General features: G+C 40.4%; 1 protein-coding gene across 2 annotated transcripts in view; it reads right to left on the bottom strand.

Moving 5' to 3' along the window:
* LOC109042957 (ATP-binding cassette sub-family G member 8) overlaps window positions 1-24,095 on the bottom strand; it is a 33,371-nt gene extending 9,276 nt beyond the window's left edge. The window contains exons 1-8 of one of the 2 annotated variants that reach the window (XM_019059955.2): window positions 23,680-24,095; window positions 22,824-22,993; window positions 21,802-22,044; window positions 8,011-8,142; window positions 5,213-5,477; window positions 3,397-3,620; window positions 1,421-1,592; window positions 279-381 (exon numbers count right to left, since the gene is read on the bottom strand). In XM_019059955.2, the coding sequence (XP_018915500.2) occupies window positions 279-381; window positions 1,421-1,592; window positions 3,397-3,620; window positions 5,213-5,477; window positions 8,011-8,142; window positions 21,802-22,001 (1,096 nt within the window). In that variant the 5' untranslated portion in view covers window positions 22,002-22,044; window positions 22,824-22,993; window positions 23,680-24,095. The remainder of the gene's footprint in view (window positions 1-278; window positions 382-1,420; window positions 1,593-3,396; window positions 3,621-5,212; window positions 5,478-8,010; window positions 8,143-21,801; window positions 22,045-22,823; window positions 22,994-23,679) is intronic. The other variant, XM_019059947.2, reaches the window with a different exon arrangement.
* Window positions 24,096-26,631: the final 2,536 nt, after the last annotated feature.

Below are 26,631 nucleotides of genomic sequence, written 5' to 3'. Positions count from 1 at the left end.
ACAAAAACTGAAAAAATGGGTGGAAAAGACATGATAAAATTTTTAGAGACGCTCGGGACACACATAAAAAAAATTGGCATTTTATGATGGCACCTGCATTTTAATAAAGCAAAACAATGCAGTTGTTTAAAATTTTTAGTGGTCATAAGGTCTAATTATTTGATTGATCAAAGAAGAGATTTTATGCTTTTGGAACACATTGATCAGAGATTAATGTATGATTGAAATTCTTCATTTTTACAAAGAAAATACAGTGCAAGACAAAAAAAAAGTCTCACCAGAAGTCGCCATCACTGATAGTAGCTCTCCAGCCCGTACTTCAAAAGAGATACCTTGGAGTAAAGCTTCATTTTTGTTGAGCAAAACATCTAGACCCCGAACCTTAACATTGAAATAACACAGTATTCTACATTAATTATAACTGCACCTGACTTAACGCACTGCTAAGTAATAGGAAATACATCCTGCACCATTTTCTATGGAATTTGTGCCCATCTTTTTGCACAATCAAATCCTGTTGAATGTGAGAATTTAAATGGTGAAAATGGTAAATCAATAATGCAGCCAGTCAAAGTTAATTTTCAGATCTCAGGAACTGAATGTCATGCCATAATCACATGCTGAATTTAGCAGCTGAATGTGGAAGTCAACAGTCATCGCCCTACGGCTGAAATTTAGCAAATTCGAGTTATTTTCATCCAGATATGTATCAAATCTACTCAAATAGTTCAGACAAATTCAACATTCGATGGTTGCTGAGAATCGATGCTGAATTTTGCGCGTCACGCGCAAAATTCAGGCATCGGATGACTTCCACATTCAAGCCACATTCAGCGTGTGATTGCAGCATCATTATTTTTTTTCTCCATTTTGCTTTCCGCTGCATCACTAAAATAACCTTCTTTCTTCTTTCTCGCTCCTTCAACAAAACTTCAAAAATACCGAGGAATTCGTAAGGTAAAAAAAAAAAATAAAATAAAATAAAATAAAATAAACTGTAGTCAATGAGTGTTGATTTTTAAAAGGTCCAGTCCAATCTAAAATATCTCCTTCAAATAATGAATTCTTATGCATCTCTGCATTATCAGTGTCTGGTGTTGCTCTATTCAGCTCAGATCTAAGAGATGGAATTTGCTCTTAATGCGTTTATTTCCCTTGAGGTGATAATTTCTGCATCAATGAATGGAGCATTGATGGCTATGATACAATGTCAACGTTTTTGCCTTTACTTTGAGAGGTGCTTCATACCCAATTATGCTCTTTTTAACAATAACTCAGGGCTCAAAAAATTTCAGCTGAGTTTATCTGTATTTTGAAAGAAGTTGCACTGATAGCTTACCAGCAAGGATGCCTTTGAACATCCCTACTGGTACAAATCACTTACTGAAGACAGGTCGTAGAGGATGTGAAGTGAACTTACTTGTAAGTGAGGGTATTGACCACTATACATGTTGGGTCGTGTCACTTGGAATGACATGATATCGGGCTCAAACTGGGGGACATAACCGCCACCGCTGAGAATACTTGCTGATGAGCTGCGATGCGGACCAATATTTGGCACAGCTACTGATGCAGGTCTCCGATGTAAAAAGCTGTAATTTTAAAACAAAAGTTTTGGAGGTAATTATAGGCTTAAGAGTTAGTTCGTGTTTTGACTAAGAGCAAATTATGTCCGTAATGTGCTTACACCAAATTAACAGAAAGCACGAAGTTGTATTTTGGAAAAAAAATACGAAGTGGCTATTCGTCGGTACGGTACCGACGGATAAATGGCTATTCGTCGGTACCGTACCGATGAATAAATAGCTATTCGTCGGTACCGTACCGATGAATAAATAGCTATTCGTCGGTACCGTACTTTGATTTTAGTACGTAAATTATATTAAAGATATGATTTCTTAATAATGGATGTTAAGAGCTAAAAATTGGGTGAAAGATGGAAAAAAAAACCCAACACGAGTTGTAAAGAAATATTCTCCAAATTTAATTTATGTATTTAATACTCTCACATAATACTGAAATGTACTACTCTGTCAAATAAATAATCATAATACTGAAAATTACTTCACTGTCAAATGAATCATTATAATACTGAAATGTACTACTCTGTCAAAAGAATCATCAAGAACGCTTCTTTTTTCGGGTGGTGGGGCCTTTAGTTTCATTTGCAGGTGTTTTCTTTCGTTTTCGTTTTTCGGGGGGATTTTCCACAGATTGTCGGTCGGCAACGGTGCGATTAAAGGAACAAAGTTGTCTTGCTGGCAGTTTGGGTCGCCCTCGTGAAATGACTTTACTCTTAAATTTTAGCTTCGTGAAGCTCTCTGTACTGACATTTTCGTCAGATGGAGCAGCAACAGAAACCGAAGATTCGCTAGTGGTGGAATAGCTCTCTGCACTATGATCGTTGTTAGTTGGGGCAGCAACAGAAACCGAAGAACCGCTGGTGGTGGAATAGCTCTCTGCACTATGATCGTTGTTAGTTGGGGCAGCGACAGATACTGAAGATTCGCAAGCCGTGGAGCAGCTACCATGAACTGACAATAGTTGTACATTTGTAGCACTTAGTATCTCCGTGTAATTACAACAGAGCACCATAGATGGCGTTTGCTTGTCCATTCGGACCAAGGCTTGACAACACATTTTTATTAATTAATGTCGCCGATGCGGTACCGACGAATAGCCATTTATTCATCGGTACGGTACCGACGAATAGCCATTTATCCGTCGGTACCGTACCGACGAATAGCCTCATCCAAAAAAATAAGTTGGGGGAGTTTTGAATTTAAATTTTCTTGGCAAGTTCTTTCCTTGTCAAGAATTCAAAATAAAGGAAAAACATTTTAAACTTGATAACAATCGTTCAACTTTGTCACCAACATTGAATTTTAAGTAGGAATGAAACTTCAAACCCCGTTTTCTCCATTCAAACTATTTACGACAAAGGTACACTTCTGATAAACTTGGTCTTTGGCTTGGATAAATTTAGAAGTTTGTTTTTAACTCTTTCTCAAACGTAAGGTACATACTGAATTTGGTCAAAGAAAAAATTATTCTTTCAACTTGCAAATAATAATAATTATTCATGAAAATAGCACAGGTTAAACTCAGCACACAGGAAGCAAAAATGAGTTAGACTCAAGAAATAACATTACAAATTTACATTTTTGACTTCAACAATAAAATTCATCACCGTTGGAAGATCCCGAAGATCTTTCTCTTGACCCTATGGTCATAAACGGTGCTGATAAAAAAACTTTGATGAGGGGCAGTTTACACCACTTTGTGTATTCTTTTCCTGCCTAGGGAATTTAAAGAATCTAAAGTGAGAGGGAAGACTACCTGAATCTGCCACTAAACACTACTTATAGGCTGGGAGAGCCATAGAGGGTTACTTACTCAGCGTGTTGAGGATGGATGTGATGCTCCATCTCTGAGACTGCTCGCAAATCGTGGACACTGCGTCTATGCTGCGGCCTCCTTTCCATTCCGACCATCCCAATATTATGATGTTGGTGGCGCATGACTGCTTCTGCTGATAGAAGGTTGGCTTCACTCATGCTCTTCTGACGTACACCCTTGTATTCTACTGGACCCACCATTGGACCTCTTCGCATGACCGGCTGCAACATTATTTATATTAGAGTAATTATTAGATCATAAGAGAGATTTCCATAAAGACTTCGCTATGGAGTACATGCAAAACGGGCCTAATCTCGCTAGAAGTGGATGCCTTTGAGACTTGACACATGCAACCATTAGATAACGCTCTGTTTTTTCCCAAAAAATTGAGCTGAACACACAATTTTGGGAGACGCAGCAGGGGCTCAAGGCTCATAATCAGCAAAATGTTCGCAAATTGTTTACTCAATGAAAACAATTTTGTACAAAAAGCTGTTTGCACAGGGGTTTTCAACGCAATGAGAGCTTTCAGAAAATTTATCTCAAGATAGGGTTTCATTTTTAGCTTTTAGATGCTTTAGAGGCTGTATCTTGATTTAAAGTCAACAAAACCCCACGGTAAGAAACATTTTCTGTAAGCTTTTGCACTATTGAAAACGCCTCAGCAAACTGTTTTGCTAAAATTCATCGTTGTTCAGTAAAAATTTCATGAAAATTTTGCCAATTATAAACTTAGATTCCTCTTTCTTCCAAAGTGTCTTCCTAATTTTTTTGGGAGGCTTACGACGCATTATCTAATGATTGAATGTGTCAACTTTCAAAAGCATCTTCTACGAGGAAGATTGACCTCTTTTGCACGTACACTTCTTTCTTGTTCTTTCATTTATTATTTCTATTATCTTTCAATCTTTTATCCTCTATCTCCAATTTTTTGTGTGTGGTGTCTTCTTTTAAATTTACACTTTTCCTCTAATTCTTTTTTTATTATTATAATGTAAATTATTTGAAAATACTCAATTACTAGAACTTTTGATTGGAAAGAATGACAAAAAAAAAACTAGTTAAGCGTCTAGGAGGGGATGAAGAACAATGATCAAATTTTAAAGCTGATACTTCGGCCTTGTCTCCAAAAGACATTTCATGGGATCTGTCCCAGGGGAAAATCTCACTTGCGAAGTTGGAAAAAATATTGAGTTAGTCAATACTAATCACAGTACCAACTCAGAGTCCTTGTGGAGTCCCAGAAACGACTTAAAAAGAAGAAGAAGAAATTTTAGTGTGTTGGTTAACAGGAAAAAAGCCCAAAAGTTTCATTCCTGCGACTTGAACTTGGGGAAAATCCTGTGAAATGTCCCTCGGAGGCAAGGCCTTCTGCTTCTACTTTCTTGTGCTACTAGGGCTACAGCTAAACCCTGTTCACCAAGCTAATTTCTTGGCTGTAGTATGGACAGAGACAAGAGACCCTCCACTGGCCTCTTGGCGACAGGTGGAGGCTTTTACTTTTGGGGATTCAAGACTTCCTTATGGACAGATATAAGGGAGCAACAGTCATCACTCTTTTTCCCCCTGCTGCCCTACCTACATGGTGGATGATGAGCTTTGGTGACGTTACGAGCCAAACAAGTTTCCCAAACTTCCGCTTGTTTGCAAAACGAAACTGCCAATAAGTCGTTGAATGTTGTTATGTTGAAGTCCCGCAAGTAAAAGCCTCCACCACAGCCAAGATAAAAGTGGAGGGTCTCTTGTCTCTGAGTGTGGGTTATGCTCGCAATATCATGACCTAAAAATAGATAGAAAAAGAGCTAGATCTTACTCCATGATAGGGTGTGTTGCGGAAGTCAGGATCACTCCGAGTTCTCAGGTAGTACGATTGAGACTGATGAGACGGGCCATAATGTGAGTGATGCCTTCCGCTTCGCCCTCCAGGCCCACCGCCCTCATCACTGGAATTATACCCGCTGGAGCCGTCTCGAGGAGCACGAGACCCTGCTCGGGGGCCCCCTGCAACAGCGTTGGGTGGAAGCACGCGAGGAAGTCCAAACTTCAGGTAGGTATACATATTCGAACCCAAGGGAGATCTGAAACACCCCGTGGGAAAATAATATAATGCTTTCAATTTGGAAGCAAGGAGCACTCAATCCTGAGCAAATTGGACGTATTTCTGCAGAGTGGAACTAGGTGCATTATGACGTGAGCCCTGTTATGCATATAATCTTATGGGTCTCAGGGCTCATGCCTTAATGCACATAATTCCGTTTGACAGAAATACGCCCAACTATAATAATTTAAAGGTGAAAAATCCGGTTATTGGAAGCTTCTTTATTCTACATGATTTTATGAGCTAGAGGTATTAAAAAAAAAATAGGATTATTTTTGTACTTGAAACGATTTACTTATTAGAGAAACGGATACAGTAATACTCATTTGCAAAACAAAGGTTACCCTGTGACTGAACGCTCCTCAAGGATCATGTCAAAATTTATTTACTAGCCTTTTCTGTACTTGGCACAAAAAATCTTTCAGCATACATTTATTAAATTAACCTTGTTCTGCTCCCGAAAAACAAACCAGGCTTCAACACTAAGTGTTTTCGTCCGATCTGCCTTCTCGACATTTTCGGCAAAATCTTTGAAAAAATCATCACAAATCGGTTAGGTGAGCAGTGCCCTCTTTCGGATAGGCAATTCGGTTTCAGAAAAGGTAGGTCTACGCTGTCTGCAATCAGGAAAGCTCATAATAGGATTAAGAAACTTCGTGATAGAGATAGTAAGCCGTTCGTCGCCTTGATTACGCTGGACATCAAAAACGCCTTCAACACCCTCTCTTGGCCTGACGTTCACGACTGCCTTCTAAAGAAAAATATCCCTCCCTATTTAGTTAGGCTTATTCTTAGTTATTTGTCTGAACGGTTTATCAAGCACCGCGGAATGACTTTCAAAGTATCTGCTGGCGTCCCGCAAGGGTCGGTCATGGGACCTTTCCTCTGGAATATCTGTTATGACGCGATCGTAGACCAGATTACTTTTCCTGCCTGCGAAAAATTCGCCTACGCAGACGATCTGGCAATCATCGTTCAGGCTGAAAGTAGGCTCTCGCTGCATAATAAAGTAAATCAAATCACCTCCCAACTTGGTGAGTTTTTGAGGGTCAAAGAGCTCTTCCTTGAGCCCTCAAAAACGGAGGCCGTCGTTTCAACCAGACGCAGGTATCGGGGTAAGAACATTCGTGTCCTTGTAACCGATCACCCTGTCACTCCTTCCAGTGCTCTCAAATACCTTGGTGTCTGGTTCGAGGAAAATTTATCTTTTTCAACCCATATCCGAGAAGCCATTAAGAAGGCGAATACAGTCTTTGGAGTTTTCGCTGGACTCCTCCCTAACACCAAGGGCCCTTCCTTTCTCAAACGGAAGCTTATTTACAATGCCGCACTTTCATCCCTTATGTATGCCTCTCCAATTTGGGGGGAATATGGGAAGAAACCGAGCTATCGAGCGAAGCTTACAAGTTGTATCCGTCCTTTCAAACGGCGTTTGTGCTGTGCATACATTTCCGTTCCAAATTCGGCCTTAGATGTAATCTCTGGTACCCCCCCAATTGACCTTTTAATCGATGAACGGGCCTCACTGGCAAATGGTGATAATAGACCGGATGCAAAGGCCACTTTGAGATCTAGATGGCAGGATAGGTGGGATGCTATATCTGAATCAGCTTGGACGAGACGCCTCATACCAGATTTGGAATCTTGGCTCCTCCGGAGGCATGGTGATATTGATTACTATTTGTGCCAGTTCCTGTCTGGTCACGGTTCAGAACATGCGGAGCACGGTTCTTCCTGACTCGCCGTCGCACACGTTCTTTGCTTGTGGTGCCTTTCTGGAGGAGAGACAGTCCCTACAGTCGAACTTGGTCATGTAGTTGAGCCTGACAATATTGTCAATGTTATGTTGAAATCGGAATCTCACTGGAACTCAGTTATGCGTTTTGTCCGCCTAGTTCTCACTACCAAGCATCTCAAGATGTACCCACCCGTTGATATACCGAAAGGTGCAGCCGGGCAGTCTTCTACATCAAATTAAGGTCCTTACTTAGCTCTCTCAGACTTTACTTTCTGGCTCTAAATGTCTCTCTACGCTTTGTTTAATGCCTTAACCTACACTACCTCCAGTCTTCCTACATGCTCTCTAATCATTGGCTGTCTTCATTTAAAGTCTTCTATTTTATCACACTCTTTTGGGCCTGATCTGCTGTCTTAATGTCCTCATGTTTTTCTGCTGTAGAATCTTAAATTTGTCTTAATATCCCTGCCAATTTATTGTCATTTTCGCATGTAATTTTCATTTTGTATACTCTTTGTAAACTCTTTTGTAGAATAAAAAAAAAAAAAAAAAAAAAAAAAAATTTATTAAATTACATCCTGCCGAGATCCAACCTTTAATCTGTTCAAAAAACTGAACACCGTAATGATTTTTTTTTAAAAAAAGGGGGAGGATGTGATGAAATTCCCCCCCCCCCCTTAAATACTGAGATATTGATCTTAAAGTGTGTTCATAGAGGTAGCTATTAAGTTTTGTTTTACAGTGCTCACATGCATGAAAAGTAGAAATGACTTACTTTGGTCCATAGCGGGGGTGACTTAGAATTGACTGAACAGTTGATTCCCTTAATTGAAAATTACCATAGGGCAGGGGTGACTTTTCACTTGATCCAAGAGCTGAGTCTGTAAAATCTGAGTTTAAATTTTGCCTGAAACAAAATTAAAGATACAAAAATCAAAAACAAATGTTGTCAGTTCAAATTTGGAGCTAATTATTAGTACCTAACTACAGATGCAGTTTGAATTTATGTTATCAATTTGATGGATATTTGGAGGCAGACAGAGTAAAATAAAAGAGAAAAATATTGTAAAAATCTGAACCTAGCATTAACAACTGAATTTTTCAACAATTTTCAGTGGTATGCCCCTTAAAGCTCATCACAGAGAGGTCCTTTTCGAAAAACTCTACCCCCTATAGCAAATGATAATTTTTTGTCCATTTTCTTCCAGGTACTCTGGCAGTAGCCACGTCGATATGCATATAGTATAGAGCTCGGTTTTGGTATAAACACGCAAGTTCATTGCAGCATTTCAAAATTTATGACAAGGATAGTTTCACGGGGAAACATTAAGAATTGCCGTTTTACGGCCAACAAAATTCAACGGTAATGCAGAGGATATTTTTTCACAGACCCATTCAGGCAATACCGAACTGTCCGCGGCAGAGGCGGGCTGGCAACTCGAAGCAGCCCGGAAAATCGCCGACAGACCGGCCCATCGCGGTGCCCCCCCCCCCCCCCTAATTTTCCGATATTAGCCATAGGCCTACCTAGGCCATTTTGCAAAAATTGCCGAAGTTAGGTTTGATTGCTAGAGTTCATTTTTGTGTGAGAGTGATACCAAGAGTATCTCCCCGGAAATTTTGCTACATTGTGTTAAAAAAATGCCCACTATCTCTCCCTGGAAGTTACCGAAGTTCGGCGTTTTCCGGACGATAGAACTTAACAGCATTCTAAGTTGAAAAATTTCCCCTCGTAAATTGTAATTTCACCGGAAGATGTACGGGATAGGAAAATCTCTACAATCCTGTGATCTTAGGATTGCAAGCTCGCGGTGTGCACTGTCTGGGGAAATGGTGTATGTACACCGAGACCGGGGTTCGACACCAAGAAAATACGACTGGACTTTGAAAACGACTTGAGAACGCACCGCGGTATACGCGCAATGCATGAAGTATCTTGCAGACTTGTAAGGCGCCACCATGCTCCGCGCGCACCGTGCTGTGCGCGCAACGCATGAAGTATCCTGAGGTCTTGTAAGGCGCCATTATGCGTTCCGAGCTTTGCGCGCTAGACCCACGCCGCACTGTGTTGGACGCGGTTTTTTCGAGCTTGCGGCGTCAGCGGTTTTCAACCTATGATTTTGAATTTTTTGCACCTACAGTTTGTTGGAATTATTGTCATTTCGAATAGTAAAACATTGCATATAAAACTCGACGAATTTTCTTCTTTTCATTTACATATTTTTATAAATAATTTTAAGTAGAAAAATGCAAGTTAAACGACTTTAACGTGTAGGCTTCCTCGTTACTCAGTGATGTAATTGCATGAATATTTGGACTAAGTTTTGCTATTCAGAACTACAATGTCTAGCTCATCTGTAAAGAAGACTTGTGTGCTTAAGGAAGCTAACGGTGCATACGTTGATCCTAAACGAAGCCAGAAATTGTGGTTCCTAATTAATTGGAAAATGAAGTTCATTAGATCAACGAACCCTTCCGAAGCGTAGAGTATGGACTCGACGAACCGGAGGGTTTTTTTATTAGTATTTTTCTTGGATGATCTCTCGTGAAAATGCCTTCCATGAAAAAAATGTACATTGCGATGTCTCATGAAATCGAAAACGAGAAAGTAAAAAGGGTTCGAATAAAGGCAGAGATTCTAATTTTCGTCGAATGACCGTAAGGGTGCGGTGGAAAATAACTAAATGTTTCGGTCGGTAGAGAGAATTTCCACGGCAAAATTCCTCGACTTTAAATTCCCAGATTTTCAATGACTTTTTAAGAACTGATCACCCTGCACTGAAAAAAAAGTTACGGGCTATATAGACATACCGTCCGTTCCGGGCTCAGAGGCCGAGAGGTCCGGGTGCTTGAGCCGCAGCTCTGATTGATCCGTGTGCTACGCCCGGCATTTCCGGCCTCTGAGCCCGGAACGAGAACGGTCCGTAAGAACGGCTTCCACGGCCGGAGTTTTCTGTTCAGAGTGTAAAACACACATTATACACGGAGAAAAAAACTTCGTGCGTGGGACCCGAAGTTTAGGTCATGTGGATCTCTGAAGTTTCCGGATTGAGCATCTGAACACTTAAGGTCTAGCTGCCAAAGTTCAGGTCTGATACCTGAAACTTCAGTTCTTACATCTGAGGTACTTCAGTTCTTACATCTTTCGTACTTTAAATGTGAGAACCGAAGTTTTTCGGATGTGAAAACCGAAGTACTTCAGATGTAAGAACTGAAGTTCCAGATGTGTGATCCGAACCTCGACAGCTAGACCTTAAGTGTTCAGATGCTCAATCTGAAAACTTCAGAGATCCATATGACCTAAACTTCGGGTCCCACGCATGAGGTTTTTTTCTCCGTGTATCTGGGGAAGTCTGGCAATTCCTGAGCACGACAACAAGGAGGTGTGCATTTTTGGTAGTGATCATATTCTCGCGTGACCCAGTGCGAGGTCCGTCGTGTCTGACTCTGATGTCCGTAGCACGCGTCCGACCTCCCATTGTGCCGCGGTTCTTTCGCCTCCATCGCTGTCCCGAAGACCGGTCCCACTGCGCGGCTGATTGCGGGCTCCTGCCATGCCCATCCCGCGCGCGGCCGCTTCGTCGAACCGCATCAAGCGTCCCAGCGGGCGCGCGACATCGCTCGTTCCCGTCCGCGAACCGCGATTCTCTCCGACGAGACGAGGAGCCATCGACGACCGACGCCCCGGCTCCGACAACGTTAATAACCTGCTGTGAATATAGAGCACCCGGGTCCTCGCGTTGGTGCTTCGGCTCCTCGGCTCAAAATACGTTGCCGACGTATCGTACGCTGGGGTACCAAACCCCAGCAGAGGGCTGATTATTGAAATTGATGGACAAAGCTATAGACAAAGAAGACATAGGCAGTATGGGGCGATCCTATTGGTTGAAATGGGTGGTTCTTACAGACAAAGGGAGAAAATGATAGACTAACTGTCGGATCTCCCGTGGTTTGCCGTTAGTTAGTCTATTACCTATCTCCTTTGTCTATTGGAACCACCCGCTTTCACCAATAGGACCCTTCCATATCTCTTTTGTTTTCTTTGTCTATGGCTTTTTCTATAAATTTCAATAATCGACCCGCTGGCTGATTATTGAAATTGTTAGATAAAGCTAAGTACAGACAAGGGAGACACAAGGGACATGGATGAATCATACTGGGAAGCGCAGGGCAGAGATGGAAAATGAAATTTCATAAGGCTCGAATAAATTTCACAAGAGGTTGAAATTTATTAATTTTTTTAGAATTATTGATTGAACCTTTGGAGGTCTGAAAGCGTTTCAGATCGTCTTTCTGTTGATGCTACGGTATTATGCTACTCTACTGAAGGTGCCAGACACAAAGAGGGGGCAAAAAGGGGAGTTTAGAGAGAAAAACCCCAGCCTAACCTCTAAACTTAACGAAAACATTTGCAACGCGCGAATGTTTTAGGCTTGGGGTGAAAAATTTCAAAATTTGGAATCACTGTTTCTAGGCGTTTCTTAGCCTCCTGAATGCATTCCAAAAAGTTTCAATAAATTTCATGAAATTTCACTCGAATAAATTTCATGAAATTTTCCATCTCTGGCGCAGGGTGGTATGAAACGTAAGAAACAAATTTCAGGGAGATATTTCATGAAATTTCACGAGACTGTGAAAATTTTCAGGGGTTAGAGTATGCAACCCGCACTCAAACACACAAAAATGGAAAAAAGTCACAATTTTTACATTTTGCGAAACATGAAAAGGAAGCGGTATTTTTCAATATCTTTCATGAATTTCTGAAATTCCAAGAAATCTTTTGCACGAGACATTTCAAGATTTTATTTTTCATGAAATTTTACCACCCTGGGGAAGCGGGTGGTTGCAATGATGAAAAAAGGAGGTAGGTGATAAATTAACTAACGGCAACCCACGAGAGACCACGGGTCCCGTGGGTCCCAGCAACTGGGCCCCAGGCGGATCAGCCATCAGCAAAGTAGGGGGTGCCACTGGCCACTCGGCCCGCAATTCAAATTGCTGCTCTTGTTTTCTCTTTGCCTTGAAGACGCAAAACACACGGGTCAGTTTTGCATAGGGGTAAACTATACGTACGTCTGTACGTCGTCGGATTAGGCCGATTCTGCCGTGCTAAGGAAAAACTAGGGGGCTACGCCCCCTGGCCGCTACGCGGCCCAACCCCCTGAAGGCGCCCCGCGCCATCAATGGGCCGCTTCGCGGCCCTATTTTTACCCTCCTATCAGTGTTAGTTTTATTTTCCCCCTAAAAAAATACGATATGAGGTATACTTTAATTTTAAACTTTACTTAAATTTACTTTAAAATTAAAAGGACGCGTTTTGGAATGACTGCTTGATGAAATATTGCAGTAAAACAATGAACAATTATAGTCAGGTAATAATTAAGAATTCATAAGCCGGGGATCGAACCCACACTGTGATCAAAGCGGACGCATTTGCAGTTTTTAGACGACTCGACCACCGCTCGACATGAAGTCGCAGGTGCGAATCTTGTGTATATAAGTGTAGAGCTGATGCGCAGGCTACCCAGCTGCTGCGCAACCTCCTCGACCATTGCGCATCCTCCCGCGCATAGCGGTAGCAGTACCGGAGCATTCTGTAAACTCACTCACTTTTATAACGTGATTTTAAAAAAACCTGGGTCCTTTTTCCAAAATCTGATTGCAGCGGGCTCATCTAGGGCCTATTACCTGTCGATTTACGCAAAAATCATGGAAATCGGCCCGGTAGAACGCTCAAACGAACTATGACAAAAAGTATAAATTTACATTGTTTAAATGGGAGAATTCGCAACTTTACCACGTAATATAAAAAAACCTGGGCCATATTTTGAAAATCTGAAAAGAGTTGGCTTATCTAGAGGCAATTGCCCGTCGATAGCCGCAAAAATCATGAAAATCGGCCCGGTAGAACGCTGGAACTAAGCGTTACCAGTTTCGCAAAATTAGGAGGTCTCGGAGCTTATAGTATAGATGCCGTATTAACTTCCAGGCGTTGCCAAATTTCCTTTGATAAAACAAGAATTTCCTGGTAAACTTGTATAAATTCTCCTTCCAATTTTTCACATGATATTGTGCGCAATTTCACCTGAAATTCCTGAAAATTTCAAGGAAAAATATTCATAACTGCCTTAAAAAATAAACATATTATCGAAGGAAACTTGGCAACTTTCGAAAGTTCATACAGCGTTCTTCCTTAGCGCGGCATATTTGAACGGAATTAAGAGCCTCGGCATTGGAGAAAATCGGTTGACAAACTATGCTGTTCCTAAAATGAGGCAGATATATACGAAAATTTAGTCCAAATATGATGCCCGAAGCGGGTCATCCTTGACCTTGATCGAAAAGCCGACGATCGAGTTTCGATAATCAGCTAGCTGCTCAGTCGTAAATCTTGAAACTTGAAAAACCGAACTCGACAATGAGGCCGGAATTTGAATTTCTAATATATCTTACTCTCATAGGCATTAAACTCTGACTGAACTGTCTTTAGTCAGGTAGGAATGATCCACTCCTAGCATTAAAATCAGCTTCAATTCAACCTGTCCAAAGTGTCCACTTTTGCATTCTTTCGGGGGGAAAAAAATACTTTGAGATATGGTGGCTAGAATTCGCGGAGAAGAAACATGAGTTTTGCAAACCGATTAAGTTAAAGTGCTTTTAGGTACAGAGGACTGAATCCTCGGTCGCGCGAACTGAACTCCTTGGTTAACAGGATAGAACTTTCGTTTGGTCATAACTCGACGTATACACTTTAACGAACCGAAGACTTCGAAGACTTTAACGCAGGGTAGGAAAGTCGGATTGGTGGAAACGCGTGATGCAATTGCATATCCACAAAATGAAGGAGAACATGAACTCTTATCGGCTGATCGGGAGACTTTAACGCAGAGAAGAAAAGTTGGATGGGGCGAAAAATCCGCGATACAAATATTTTGGCTTCCAAGAGGATACAATTGCACACCTACGAAATGACAGAGAACATGGTGTTCTATCATACCAACTACTCAGTTCACCATACCCAATTTTCCGTTCGTGTAACTGAAAATACTGTAGAATTTCGCGTTGAATTTTTGAAAAAATCACTGCGTAAATGTTGAATTTTTGAAAAAATCACTGCGTAAATATTGAATTTTCTTAAAATCACTGCTTCAGAGTAGAATATTTGAAGAAAAAAATATTACTCCGAAAACGACGAAACTTTGAAAAATATACTGCAAAAGCTTTGAATTCATAGGAAATTAATGCGACCGCATTTTAATTTTTAGAACATAACTGTATAACCGCGCTAATTTTTGGTAAAAATTAATGCGTACCAGTAATTGCATGCGGTGTCTCGGGATCTTCGTCAACGGTTCATCCATTATAATTGAACCAAATGCATGGAATTTGCATTAAAACTTTTACTGAATTTTCTTTATTCCCGCAATCACACGCTGAATGTGGGAGCTGAATGTGGCTTGAATGTGGAAGTCATCGGCCCGATGCCTGAATTTTGGCGACCATCGGATAATGTCGGATTTGTCTGAACCATTCGAATAGATTTGATACACATCTGGATGAAAGTGACTCGAATTTGCGAAATTTCAGCTGTCGAGCGATGACTGCTGACTTCCATATTTAGCTGCCAAATTCAGCGTGTGATTCTGACATAAGATTTTACAATGCTGAAAACGAACAATTTCAGGAAATTCACCCAATAGCTTCCTCCCTAAAATATAAATTAGCTATACAGATTCTGAAACACCGCATCCAAAAAATGCTCTTTCTGCACCCAACGTCTCGTTAGTCAATCACATTTCAGCGGTTCCGCAAAATTAAAGATAGTCAAAGACTTGAAAATGCTAGAAAATTTTCAAACGGAATCAAGGAATTTCCAAGGCATCGCGAGCTCTGATAGTCTGACTCGGGTACCGGTGCCTATTAAAATCGCGCATTCCAACTGTGGCCATGAGTAAGAGCTTTATTGCTGAACGAGTGCTGTGTTTCGGTTGAAAATCCAATTTCCTCGAGTCTGACTCATTGTTCTCGCAAGCTCGCGTTTTGAGCTCGCAATTTGTCGTCCTCGACCAATCATGAAGCTCCGTTCGCTAAATGCTTCATTTTCTTGTCACTCTCCGTGCGTCTACCTCATGACGGTATCTTCGGACGATCCCTCTTGTCGGTGACTTTCATTATTCCGAGCGCGGCTGACCTCATCTGTCCCACTAAGGAAGAACGCCGTATGAACCTTCAGGCGTTGCCAAATTAGCTTTGATAAATCACGAATTTCTCTGTAAACTTGTGAGTATATTTCTTCCAATTTTTAGGATAATTTTGCTCGCAATTCCGCCGAAAAGTCCTGCAAATTTCAAGAAAGAATATTCATAGCTTTCCTGAAAAATGAATATTTTATCGAAGGAAATTCGGCAACTCTCGAATATTCATACGTCGTTCTTTCTTAGCAAGGCAGATCTGTCCCACTCCACAGCGCCCCAGTCTCCCGCGTTACGGAAAAGAGCGGTAAAAACCAGTCCCGAATGAGCCTCGAAACACATAAGCGTATGTGCTAGCGATGGCTCACGCAGAGGTGCACTTACTGCTCTCTTCCGTTACAAGGATGCCAGGTTATCTCATAAAATTTTGATATTTTACTTGGGGTCAAGTAGGGAAAAGTGCTGATTTTTCAGCACAATCTAGCGACAGTTCCTCCGTAACAAGACAGTAGTGGCGGTTGCTATACCTTCTTTAGTAGCGCGGCCTAGTTCCCGTGTCAAGAGCAGTTGTCCACATTTTTCTTTCTTCTTCTCCTTATTCTTCTTCTCGTTTCCGGCCGATGCATCGACATGTGTATAACCACAGAATAAGCACGTTCGTGACGATGCGCCGATCGGAAAATTTGCACCCGGGGTACTCGTCACGTCGCGTCGTCACGCTTTCGTCGAGAAACAATTGCCACTATTTTTCCAAATCTCGACAAGTTATGGATTCTGCGGCTAGGAGCATCTTCCGTGAGAAATATCTTGCTCTATAATGTAGGATCATGAGAGTAACGCGTAACGCCTGAGGCGCGAAGCGCTTGGGGGGGGGGGGGGTGGGCTGGACCACGAGGCGGCCAGGGGGCGTAGTACGAGGCCTCCGAATTTTTTAAACTTTTGTATGATAGCTATGTTTCTTGATCGGTATTCGAAACTCACAGGCGCCAACGCGCCAAATGCGCCTAAAAAATCGGCCATGGCGGCGCCTGAAAAATGAAGGCTCTGCGCCAACGTGGCCCCTAAAAATTGCCCCCTAAAAATCTGGATTTTCATAGGAAGTCACACAAAAAAAGAAAAAAAAATCTATTTGAATTAAAAAAACTCAGAATTTCAGCACAACAAGTGAAAGTTTTTCCTATTCTTCACGATTTCATTCTTAGTGCTTTTGTCTTCCCCAAGTTTCAGCTTCTTACTAGTTCTGTTACGAAAACATCTTGCTTCTAGCTTTTCACGAAATGCGCCGTAATAATATAGGCAAAAAGTCAATTTGGCGCCTAAAGAATCTTCAATGGCGCCTAAAAATCGGGCTCGATGCGCCACACGGCTCCTAAAACTCAAAGGTGAGTTTTGAACACTGTTCTTGATAGCTTTCTTACAATATTTTAGAGAATCTTACTGATTGTCTCGGCAATAACACTCGTCGGATGTCCTTTGACAGGAGGGGGAAAGTTTTCTCTGGTTTAAGATTCCCTGGCCTCACTGACACTCGCAACATTTTTCACAGAGGGATGAAAAAATACGTGAGAAAACCCCCTCTTCAATCAAGAATATAATTTCCTCCGGGAGTTATTAAGTTTCCGTTAAAAGGCGCTGTTGCTTCACGGCTGAGTGGAGCTACTGCGAGGACAGATATGCGAATGTGTGAGGCGTTAATGATCGATTATATCGATATTTCCCTACTTGAAGCCGTGATGAAGAATCGATAATTAAGGTGTTCGTTGCGAACACCCACTTTATCGCTCCTTTCTCGTACGTTTAGATGGTAGATCAATCGATACATCGCAAAGCACGCCACGCCACTGGTGTGATACACGCTCAATTACACCCATGTTTCTGCGAGGACCCGTTAACAATTTTAATGAATCACTTCTGAGTTAGCTCACAGCTCGAGAGTTTCACGAAAGCGTCTGAAAAGCGAAGCTGCAGTTATTCAAGGGCCACATATTTAAAGAAGGGGAGGGGGCTAGATTACGGCATAGTTGTTTCTTGACGCGACCTTAGACAGCTTTAGAATGCGGTTAATGATATGAGTTTTGTTTTCACATTTTTAATGTAATTATTCGTATTCGAAAAATCCGATTTTTTTGCAGCTACTGGTTAAACGCTGATTGTATACGCGGCTTCAATGATTTTTTCACTTTCCGATTCCCTGATTTTCCTTGACTCCATAATTGTCGAATTTCCCGACTTTTCGTGACCTTCGAACAAAACTTGCACTTAGTTATTTCCTTTTGCTGACTTTTGCTAAATGCTAAGGTCCAGTTACGCGATCAAATTGAGCCGTCAAATTGGGCCTCTCATTGGTCGCATCCTCATCTCAGGTCTTTTTCCACCAATCAGAGCTTCAGTTTGATGGCTCAATTTGATCGTGTAACTGCACCTCTACTGGCGGAATCCTCCGGCGCACAGTGGATCGAGTCGAATGGGAAAGGTCGGGCATGATTTAAAAATTTTAAAATCGTATATCTCGTATATGATACTGATATCTAAACTGCAATCGAATGCTATATTTTTCCTCTAAAAAAAACCCTACCTTTATCGCGTTGAGTTTCTTTGTCAAATTTGGCACACGCATTCTTTAATCTCATGACAACGGAAGTGCGATCTCATAATTCGAAAAAAATCACAAGTAGGTGAAATTATGGAACGAATCGATGCAGTGTATCGCACGTTACTCTAACACAAAAAATGGCGTCCGTCGAATCACCTTAAAAACAAACTAGAGCGTGCGGGGGAGAGGTCAAAAACGCGATACCCGTCACGACATGCGGCAGTCAAAACAGTCAAAAAGAACCAGTGGCGTGGCGTGAATTGCGATGTATCGACTGATCGGCCATTTAAACCTATAGAAAAGGATCGATAAACAGGGTGTTCGCAGCGAACACCTTAATAATCGATTCTTTACCATGGGTTTAAATGACATAACAATCGATAAATCGCAATTCACGCCACGCTACTGAAAAGAACAGCCGACGGGACGGGCATTTGCGGGCAAGCACCTATTGCGTCACTCACAGCCTACCTAGATTCCCTTTATTGAACCAGGGTGTCTACAAAAACAAGCTGGCCAAAAATCAATACTTTAACAGTGCTTTCTCAGGACATTCCCAAAAAATTCAGTACCTCCTCAACAGAAAAATTCAGAACCTTTTTCAGTAGGTACCTCCATTTGAGGAATTCAAAAAATTTCAAAAATTTGAATTTCTCACTCGAATTGCGACAAAAATGCCATAAAAATGAAACAAAGTTCCAGACTCCTTGCGAAATTTCCGCACTTTTCAGTGCTTCCGGACCGCTCTTAAAAAGTCATGCAGTGCTATTTCCGGACTTTTCGGAAATTCCGGACTTGTAGACACCCTGAACCCAAATATTCTCGCTCTCGGTGCTTTTAGCTTTTGTTTTTCCGACGAGGAAATAAAAAACCTTTTCCTTTGTAAGAGAGCTTGGACCGAAAAACAATCGCACGTTGCGTGATGCGCATAGAGAAAAAAAGGAGGCGTTTGCATTTCGGGCATCTTGGAATTTTGTTGATGACGTAGGTCGGTGCAGCGACTTTTATCATCGATTTTCTTGGAAATGGTGTGATTTATGGAAAAAAGTCATTCTATAAAAAGTGCTTGAAGTTATATCATGAGTTGATTTAAACAAAAAATTATGTTCTATTTTTTATACTTCTAATTCTGGATTTCGCTGGTCAGGTTGTACCGACCTACGTCACATGGTAAACAAACCTCAAGAAGCTAACACCTCCTTTTTTTTCTCTATGCGTTATGCGAGGTCGGAGTCGGACTCTCGAAAAAGTCTTTCCCCACTTTTTTTTCACTCTCTTTTAATCATACCATACACCGAATGACACGGTCAACCAAGAGAAGTGATAGGTATGGGGTTTCGAGATTCGGGAATTTCCGAAATTCGACTGAAGCTCTGCGCTTCGCTTACGATGGCCATGCTCGGCTGATCACGCGTTCGACTGTTTCCACCCGAGCGTACCCGCACGGAAATTGCGAAATGAGCGAAGGGACACAAAAAAAGTCCAACAATTGATTGGGCATCATCCCTAAACTGTGAGCCAGATGATGTCTTCATGGCACAAACTCGTCGAAGAGGGCACAAAACACAGGTCGACTGTGTAAGCCGGCGATCACATAACTCGGTTTGCGACGTCGCAGACTTCCTGCCATATTTTATTGTTTACACCAAAAACTACTCAACGGCAATTCTTCAAAACTGCTTTGATTTTCCTTCTCTATGCGAAGAAAATTCTGCAAAAACTTCGAGGAATGATGTCAATTAGTTCTCCTTTAAAAAAATAACAATGCGGTCCGATTTTCAGACACCGCAAACGAGTTACGCGATTGCCCACTTACACCGTCGACTGGTCTACATCTGCCGTTCTAAGGAAGAACGCCGTATAAGCATTCAAATGTTGCCAAATTGCCTCTCGAAAAATATTTATTTTGAAGAACGTTATGAATATTTTTCCTTCAAACTTTCAGACGCTTTAGACCAAATTACAAACAACAGAATTCTCTGAAAAAATTGGAGGAAAAATATTAACACATTTTCCGGAAACTCCTGATTTGTTGCAAGAGATTTGACAACGTCAGAAGGCTCATATGGCGTTTTTCCTTAGCGTGGCAGAGTAAGTGGCAAAATTGTCTTGTCTAACCTCCTCCACCCTCTTCTTTGAGGGTCTTGACTTTCTGGATGGATTCCATGACAATATTAACTTTTTTTAGCTCTCTTAAATTTTCAGCAAGTGTAAATTTCGACTTAGTTCTATTCCTCATCATTCTCGGTACCCGATTCCATGGTCGGATTTTTATACATACTTGCCGCCCCTACGACTTGTCGCCGCGCGGGGGAGGGGAAGGATGGATGTCATGCCTTTCGTCGATTATTGCATACCCTCCATTTTTCTTATGCAGATTTTCAGCCTCTCATAATTTATTTTTCGATTTATATTAGTCTTCATCTTGCATCTAATCCTTCTGGATTGAATCGCCGAGTTGTCGCGCCCCCCTTCTGGCGGAAAGGCGTTTGCGGCGGCGCTCTATTTTCGTTTCTTTTCGGTCTTTTTTTCCCGTCCCCCAAAAGTCGCCGCCCTAAGCCGCGGCCTCGACGGTCTGTGAATAAATCCGTCCATGCCCATTGTAATTCGGCACGGATAATTCTGAAAAACTCATTAGCGGATTCAGCAATTTGGCAGCGTTGACTTTTCTCCATTTAAACCTATGGGAAAGTATCGATTCTTGGAGGGGCCAGGTGCTCCGACAAGAATCGATTATTTAGCATAGGTTTAGATGGATTCAATCCGGTGTTGCCAAATTGCTGGATCCGCCTCCGGAAAAACTGAGGATAAATGTTGAAAGGGATTTTTCGCTGATTGAATCAAAATCCGATAGAGTTTGCAGTATTCATTTTTGGATACAGAGTGTATAGGAGTCTCATGGAAGAAAATTATAGAAAGTCTAAAAGAATTAAAAATCTAAATTTGAAGAGGAGGTAACCATCATGCAAAATACCTATCAATATTTATGAATTAGAGAACTTTTTGTCACACATTTTGAGGGAGGGAAAATAATTTGATTTCACGCAGGTTTTTATATTTTTGTTTTTAAAAAATTGTTTTTAAATATTCAATATTCAAAGTTTGCAATTCATTGTATGCAATACCTAATTATATGCAATTTATGCTTGAAATTTAAACATTTTCTCGTTTTAATAAAAAGGAATTTGCTTTATTTTTTCAGCTGAACAACAGGAAAAGAGTACGGCAGAAAATTGCAAACAGTCATAAGTTCAATTACTTGTTCATGTATGACTATGTGTAAGAAAAAGGTTTCCTTGATTGAAAATATTATTTTCCTCTTTTCTCTTTTAAGTATAATTTTTGTCGGAGTTTTATAGCCAACAAGCGTTAAAAATCAGCATAAAGCTGAAAATCTTAATACGGAGGGAAAAAGCTCATAGGTATGAGCACAATTTTCCTACAAAGAGATATGCTGTTTCCAGTTGCCTTCTTGAATGGTCGTAGCTAGTGTTGCACCAAACGGCATATATCTTAGAGGGAAAATCGTGCTCATATGAGCTTTTTCCCTCTGTATTGAGATTTTCTGCTTTATGCTGATTTTTAACGCCTTGTTCGCTAAAAAACTCCAACAAAAATTGTCTTGCAACCCGTGTGTCCACTGCAATTAGTTTGTGTTTTAAATATAATGTATTTCTTCTGAAAGCTGCATTCTTTGGAGAAATAGTTTTTAGAAAGACTCCATAGAGGGCAAGGTTCTTGAAGCAATGTCTAGAGGTGAAGATAGAGGCTCTTATTTTACCTGTAGATGGACCATGCATGAAGATCTTCTGATGCAGAAGCGGAGGCAGCAGTTGAAGGTGGTAGGGGTCCGAGAATGGTGGGTGAGAGGGAGGGAGTTTTTTGATGAGAGTGAGGTGCAGATCGGGCGGTTGCAGATGAGGAGTCTACAAGTCCCGTGTCATTGGATGGCACTGAGTACCTCCTCTCCATCTCCCACATGCTTAGCGCAGAAAAAGAGTCTTGGTCCCTCTAAGTTTTTTTCCTAGAACACAAATATTATTCAATCATTAACACATGAGAATAAAACCTGGTAACAACCTGTTATAACCTAAGGGTTCCTATTTTTATAGATATTTTCTGTGTTATTACCTGCCTGGCAATCCAAGCTGAAAAGGCTGCAGAGAAAGTGGTCTAACGTTACTTACAGCTGAGGCCAAATGTATGTAACTTTGCAGCAACCTTCAAGGCAACCATTGCCAGACAGGTATGGTAAAAAAATCCAATTTCTCTTGAATTTTACTTAGGTTTATTCAGACCAGTAATTGGAGTCACAATTTGAAAAGGTATACTTTTTTTAAAATTGTAAAATAGTTTGAGAAAACCTGTGATTGCTGGCTTAGAACAAATTTTGTTGCAGGTTTTTAAGTTCTTTTTGGGGGCCACTGACACTTTTCCATTAGCACAAGCTTCTTATACAAAGAAGTAAACAAGGTTCAGGTACACTACTTACAAGTATATGATGTTTGAGGTTCCTTTAACTCATGTGTTTTTTATGAGATTCTTTAGCAAGGTATTAATAATTAGTGATTAATTGAGAAGAGTTCTGGAAATATGGTCCATATTAGTATATTACAGGTGTGCTTTGTTGTTCCAAGTAACCAGTAGGAGTAGGTAGGTACCTGGAAAATCAGCGGCATTGGGAGACCATTGCTACTGCTCTTTTGTCCAGATGAGGCGAATCTGAGAAACAAACCTGCCCATATTTTATGGATTCCTCTATCAGAATCTTCCACTACTGAACACTAAGTGAGTAATATTTACCTGTTATAGAAGAATTTTTGTGATTGTCTACATTAGTCCACAATGGATTGCTTTTAGTTCTGAGCATCATGAATGTCAAGTGTTTATAACTAGCTTATCGTCATTTCTGTGTCTTGGTGTTTTTACGAACTACTCAAGACAAACTTCAAAATCGACTGGCATTTTTCTTCCTGAAAATAATAAAGCAAATAAATATTGTGAGAAAAGTAGTTTTTTTTTTTTTTTTTTTGAGTGTTTTTTTTTTTTTTTTTTTTTTAAAAAAAAAAAAGAAACAACAGTCTAGGTACGTACTTAAATTAGTCTTTACTTTGATCCCAGAGAAAAAATTTGAAGAATGAAACTTCGGACATAACGTTCATAGGTTTGAGAGCGGCAACTGCAAAGCTGCAGACTGAAGACTTAAAATTGAATCTCCTTCTTTTGGAAAAACCATAAAGATAGGGCCCTTACATTCTTAGGAGTGACACTGTAGGACAGCAAAAAACACCTCAAATCTCAGCAATCCACAAGAGGTAAGGATGTCATTTGCTTCGGTCTCACTTGAAATCAAAATTGATTCTCTTTAAGTAGAATTCGAGCATCGAGTTGAATGATCTGTTAGTGATTGAAAACATTTTCAGCAGCAGAAACAGTGGCACTAGAAGTACATAATAATCAATGAATGTGTACTGAGGACTCGATGGATAGCTTTAACGATAAAGCTTGCAAGTTTTCCTCTGCACCTTCGGATAACGTAGTGCCTTTTTCTACACGACTCATAGATCTGCAATGTATTTGTTAGATTTTAATAAAAATCTATTGATTGAAGAGTTAAGTAGGTATAGACTACTGTAAAACTGAAACAAAATAAACTAACTTTAATACCTGTTGATTGTGAGGAAACTGTTATCAGTGATGCTTTCTTGTCATTGTAAGCAGGAGCCCCACAGTCATTCCACAGGCAAAAACACTTCTTATTAAGGGTAACAGAAAACTTGCGGCTACTCAAACTTCATCAATCACATTGAAAATCCACGAATCAACAGGTTAGTAACCTCGAAATCACTTGACACTTGGTACGATCCCGATCTCTCGAGGGTTTCGAACGAATTCCCGATGCAAATTTCGACCGACGAAATGAAAACAAACGGAAAACACACAACTGACGGGATCGCCCAGTGTCGAACTACGCGGGTATATCACAATCCAATCATTTCAATACAATCAGCTAACGGAGGCTGATCAAAAAGTAGGATGCTGATGGAGATGGATATGTCAACTAAAACAGAGTGGGCGAGAGGGGAGGGTACGACGAGATGAGGTGGATAACAAGGTGGGAGCGTCATGCATCGCCGCATTTTTGATGACGTAGCAGTGATGAACTTTGTTGCCGCGCGGTTTGAATTCTCTTGGGACATCAGTCGTGGCTTCATTCTCATAAAGAGAAAGAACGGAACCACACTGAGCAGAACAAAATATTATTTTGATTATAATTGAATTTTTGGTAATACCATGTACACCTACAAATTTTTTTTGAAAAATCACTCATGACATGTTTCGACGAGATTTTATTGGAAGGAAAACTAACAGACTGAACAGAGAGATAGTTTCAAGTTATCATATTTACGATATTTCCATTAAAATGCTCCTTTTTGAATATGTTTAGCACATTGTAAATATCGCAATTTTTTTTGGCTGCGAGGGGGGGGGGGGTGTCTTAAAATATGTTCAAGGTCAGGGACACCTATCAAGAGCGAACATTGAATGTCTTAAAATATTTTGGAAACCCCCGACAATATGATGAGAACAATATTTGCCTGAGCGATGGGGGTGGGGGGGGAGGAGGAGGAGGAGAGTAGAATTAAAGCTTTCTTGGTTCTTACTTAGGCTACTCTGAACCGTACTTCAGCGCGAACTTTATTACACCCTCAATTCATAACTCGAATGCCGATTTTTTTACCCAACTCGACAAAAAGTGCACTTTGTTTGGCCACTTTGCATCCGTGCATTGAAGTCTCTTCATCCGTAGACGGTCACCATACGTAAAATTTTAGAGGGGAAGGGAAGGTTAACAAAAGGATTCGATGGATTTGAAAAGAAGTAAGTCGGAAACTGATATTTGAATGTAAAGAAAAACAAGTTGGTTTTTGCAATCGCTAGCGATAGCAATATTCGTCATGGGAACTTTTGCTTCTGGGATATGAAAATGTTAAGGTACAGTTCGTTTGTAGTATCTTCAGAATTGAAGGGGCTATGTAATTTTGTGTCGACATCTCTTTTTTAACATTTTTAATTTTTTTTCTTTGCATACAAGAAAGCTGTTATTTACCAATTATTTATTTTCGTTGGATTATGTATGGTTTTCGGAAGTTAACGCATTTAACTTTCAGTTTCGTTTTTTCGGCGTAAAGTATGATATTTTTACTCTACGCATATGCCCGAATACGCATCATAAGTGACCTATGTGCTTCCTAAGTTGCCATTTTTTTCATTCAAATAGATGTAACTGAAATGTTAGATGTGTACTACCTATACTACTTTCATGTCATTGCTTTAATTTATTTATTTATTTATTTATTACTTTTGCGTAGGTATAAATTGTTATTTTTTGCTGAATTTTGGAGAAAATATTACTTTAAGAACGTGGAATGTAAATTAATTTTATTGAAAAAAGAAAATACCATCATTAATTTGGGCGAACAGAGAAAATATACATCAATATTTGGGTCAACATCTCCCTGATTATATAAAGGATGAATATATTAGTATTTCTGTATCAAAAAACTTAGCTTTTGTCTTCAGAGATACAATGATTCTAGTCCCAGTCAATTTGTTTTATTGAAAAAACAAAAAAACAAAAAATAAATAAAAAAAAAAACAACTGAAATGTTAGACATACTATTTTCATGTCTTTCTATTTGTATCAATAGGTACTTTTCGCTTAACTTACGAACGTTGAATGCAAATTAACTTTATTGAAAAAAGAAAATAACGTCATTAATTTGGGTGAACATGTGGCTGATTATATGAAGGAGGTATATTCCAGTATTTTTGTTTAACATATTAACTCACGAGAAAATGTTCGTACATTTATCATCTAGTATTAATTATTTTTTGATGATTGGTCTAAAACATTCAATACAACCATTAAAAATTAACTCCCATCGCCGGGTATCGAACTCCCGATCACCTATTGCCCGCACCTTATCAAAAAAATGGGGCGCCTCAGTCAACTAGGCTATCACGGATCCACGGCGTCACGAGAAAAAATAGCATTTAAAAGACTCGGACGATGGGCGGGACTTATCACAAGAGTTGTCCTTGAGCGATTCGCGTCTTCGTAGCCTCTGAGATATGAAAGAAATGAGCTAAGCGCCTTTCTCTGTGAGACATTGTTTGCCTATGCTATCATGTGTCTCAAGGTTCATCTCTGCATGCATTTGCTATCGCGGCAGTAAGCTGAGGCAATATTTCTGTATTCATGGAATAAATCAATCAATCGAGTTCCAATTTTGGCTATCCGTAACGGGTCCTCCAGAACAATTTTCCACCTTGTACGATAGTTATAATTTCTTTATTTCTATTTGTAAAATTTGAGGTGGGATAATGAAGGCTTTTCAAGAGCAACGAGGTAGGCGATCTTTTGCACCAACGAACAGAAAACTGATGGCGAAAAATAACCAATCAGAACCTCCCAAAAAAAAGAATTTGCCTAAAAACGGAACTTCGTGGTTCTGCGCAGATTTACCAGTCAGACACGACATCTCAAAGTGGAAAAAAACTCGCTGAAAGCGAATTTTAGCAATCAACACAACTTGACGTAGAGACA

The sequence above is a fragment of the Bemisia tabaci genome, chromosome 6 (genome assembly GCF_918797505.1).
Source record: "Bemisia tabaci chromosome 6, PGI_BMITA_v3".
NCBI classification, from domain to species: domain Eukaryota; kingdom Metazoa; phylum Arthropoda; class Insecta; order Hemiptera; family Aleyrodidae; genus Bemisia; species Bemisia tabaci.
The sequence above is the reverse complement of the archived record's forward strand: the minus strand, read 5'-3'. Positions and strand labels throughout refer to the sequence as shown.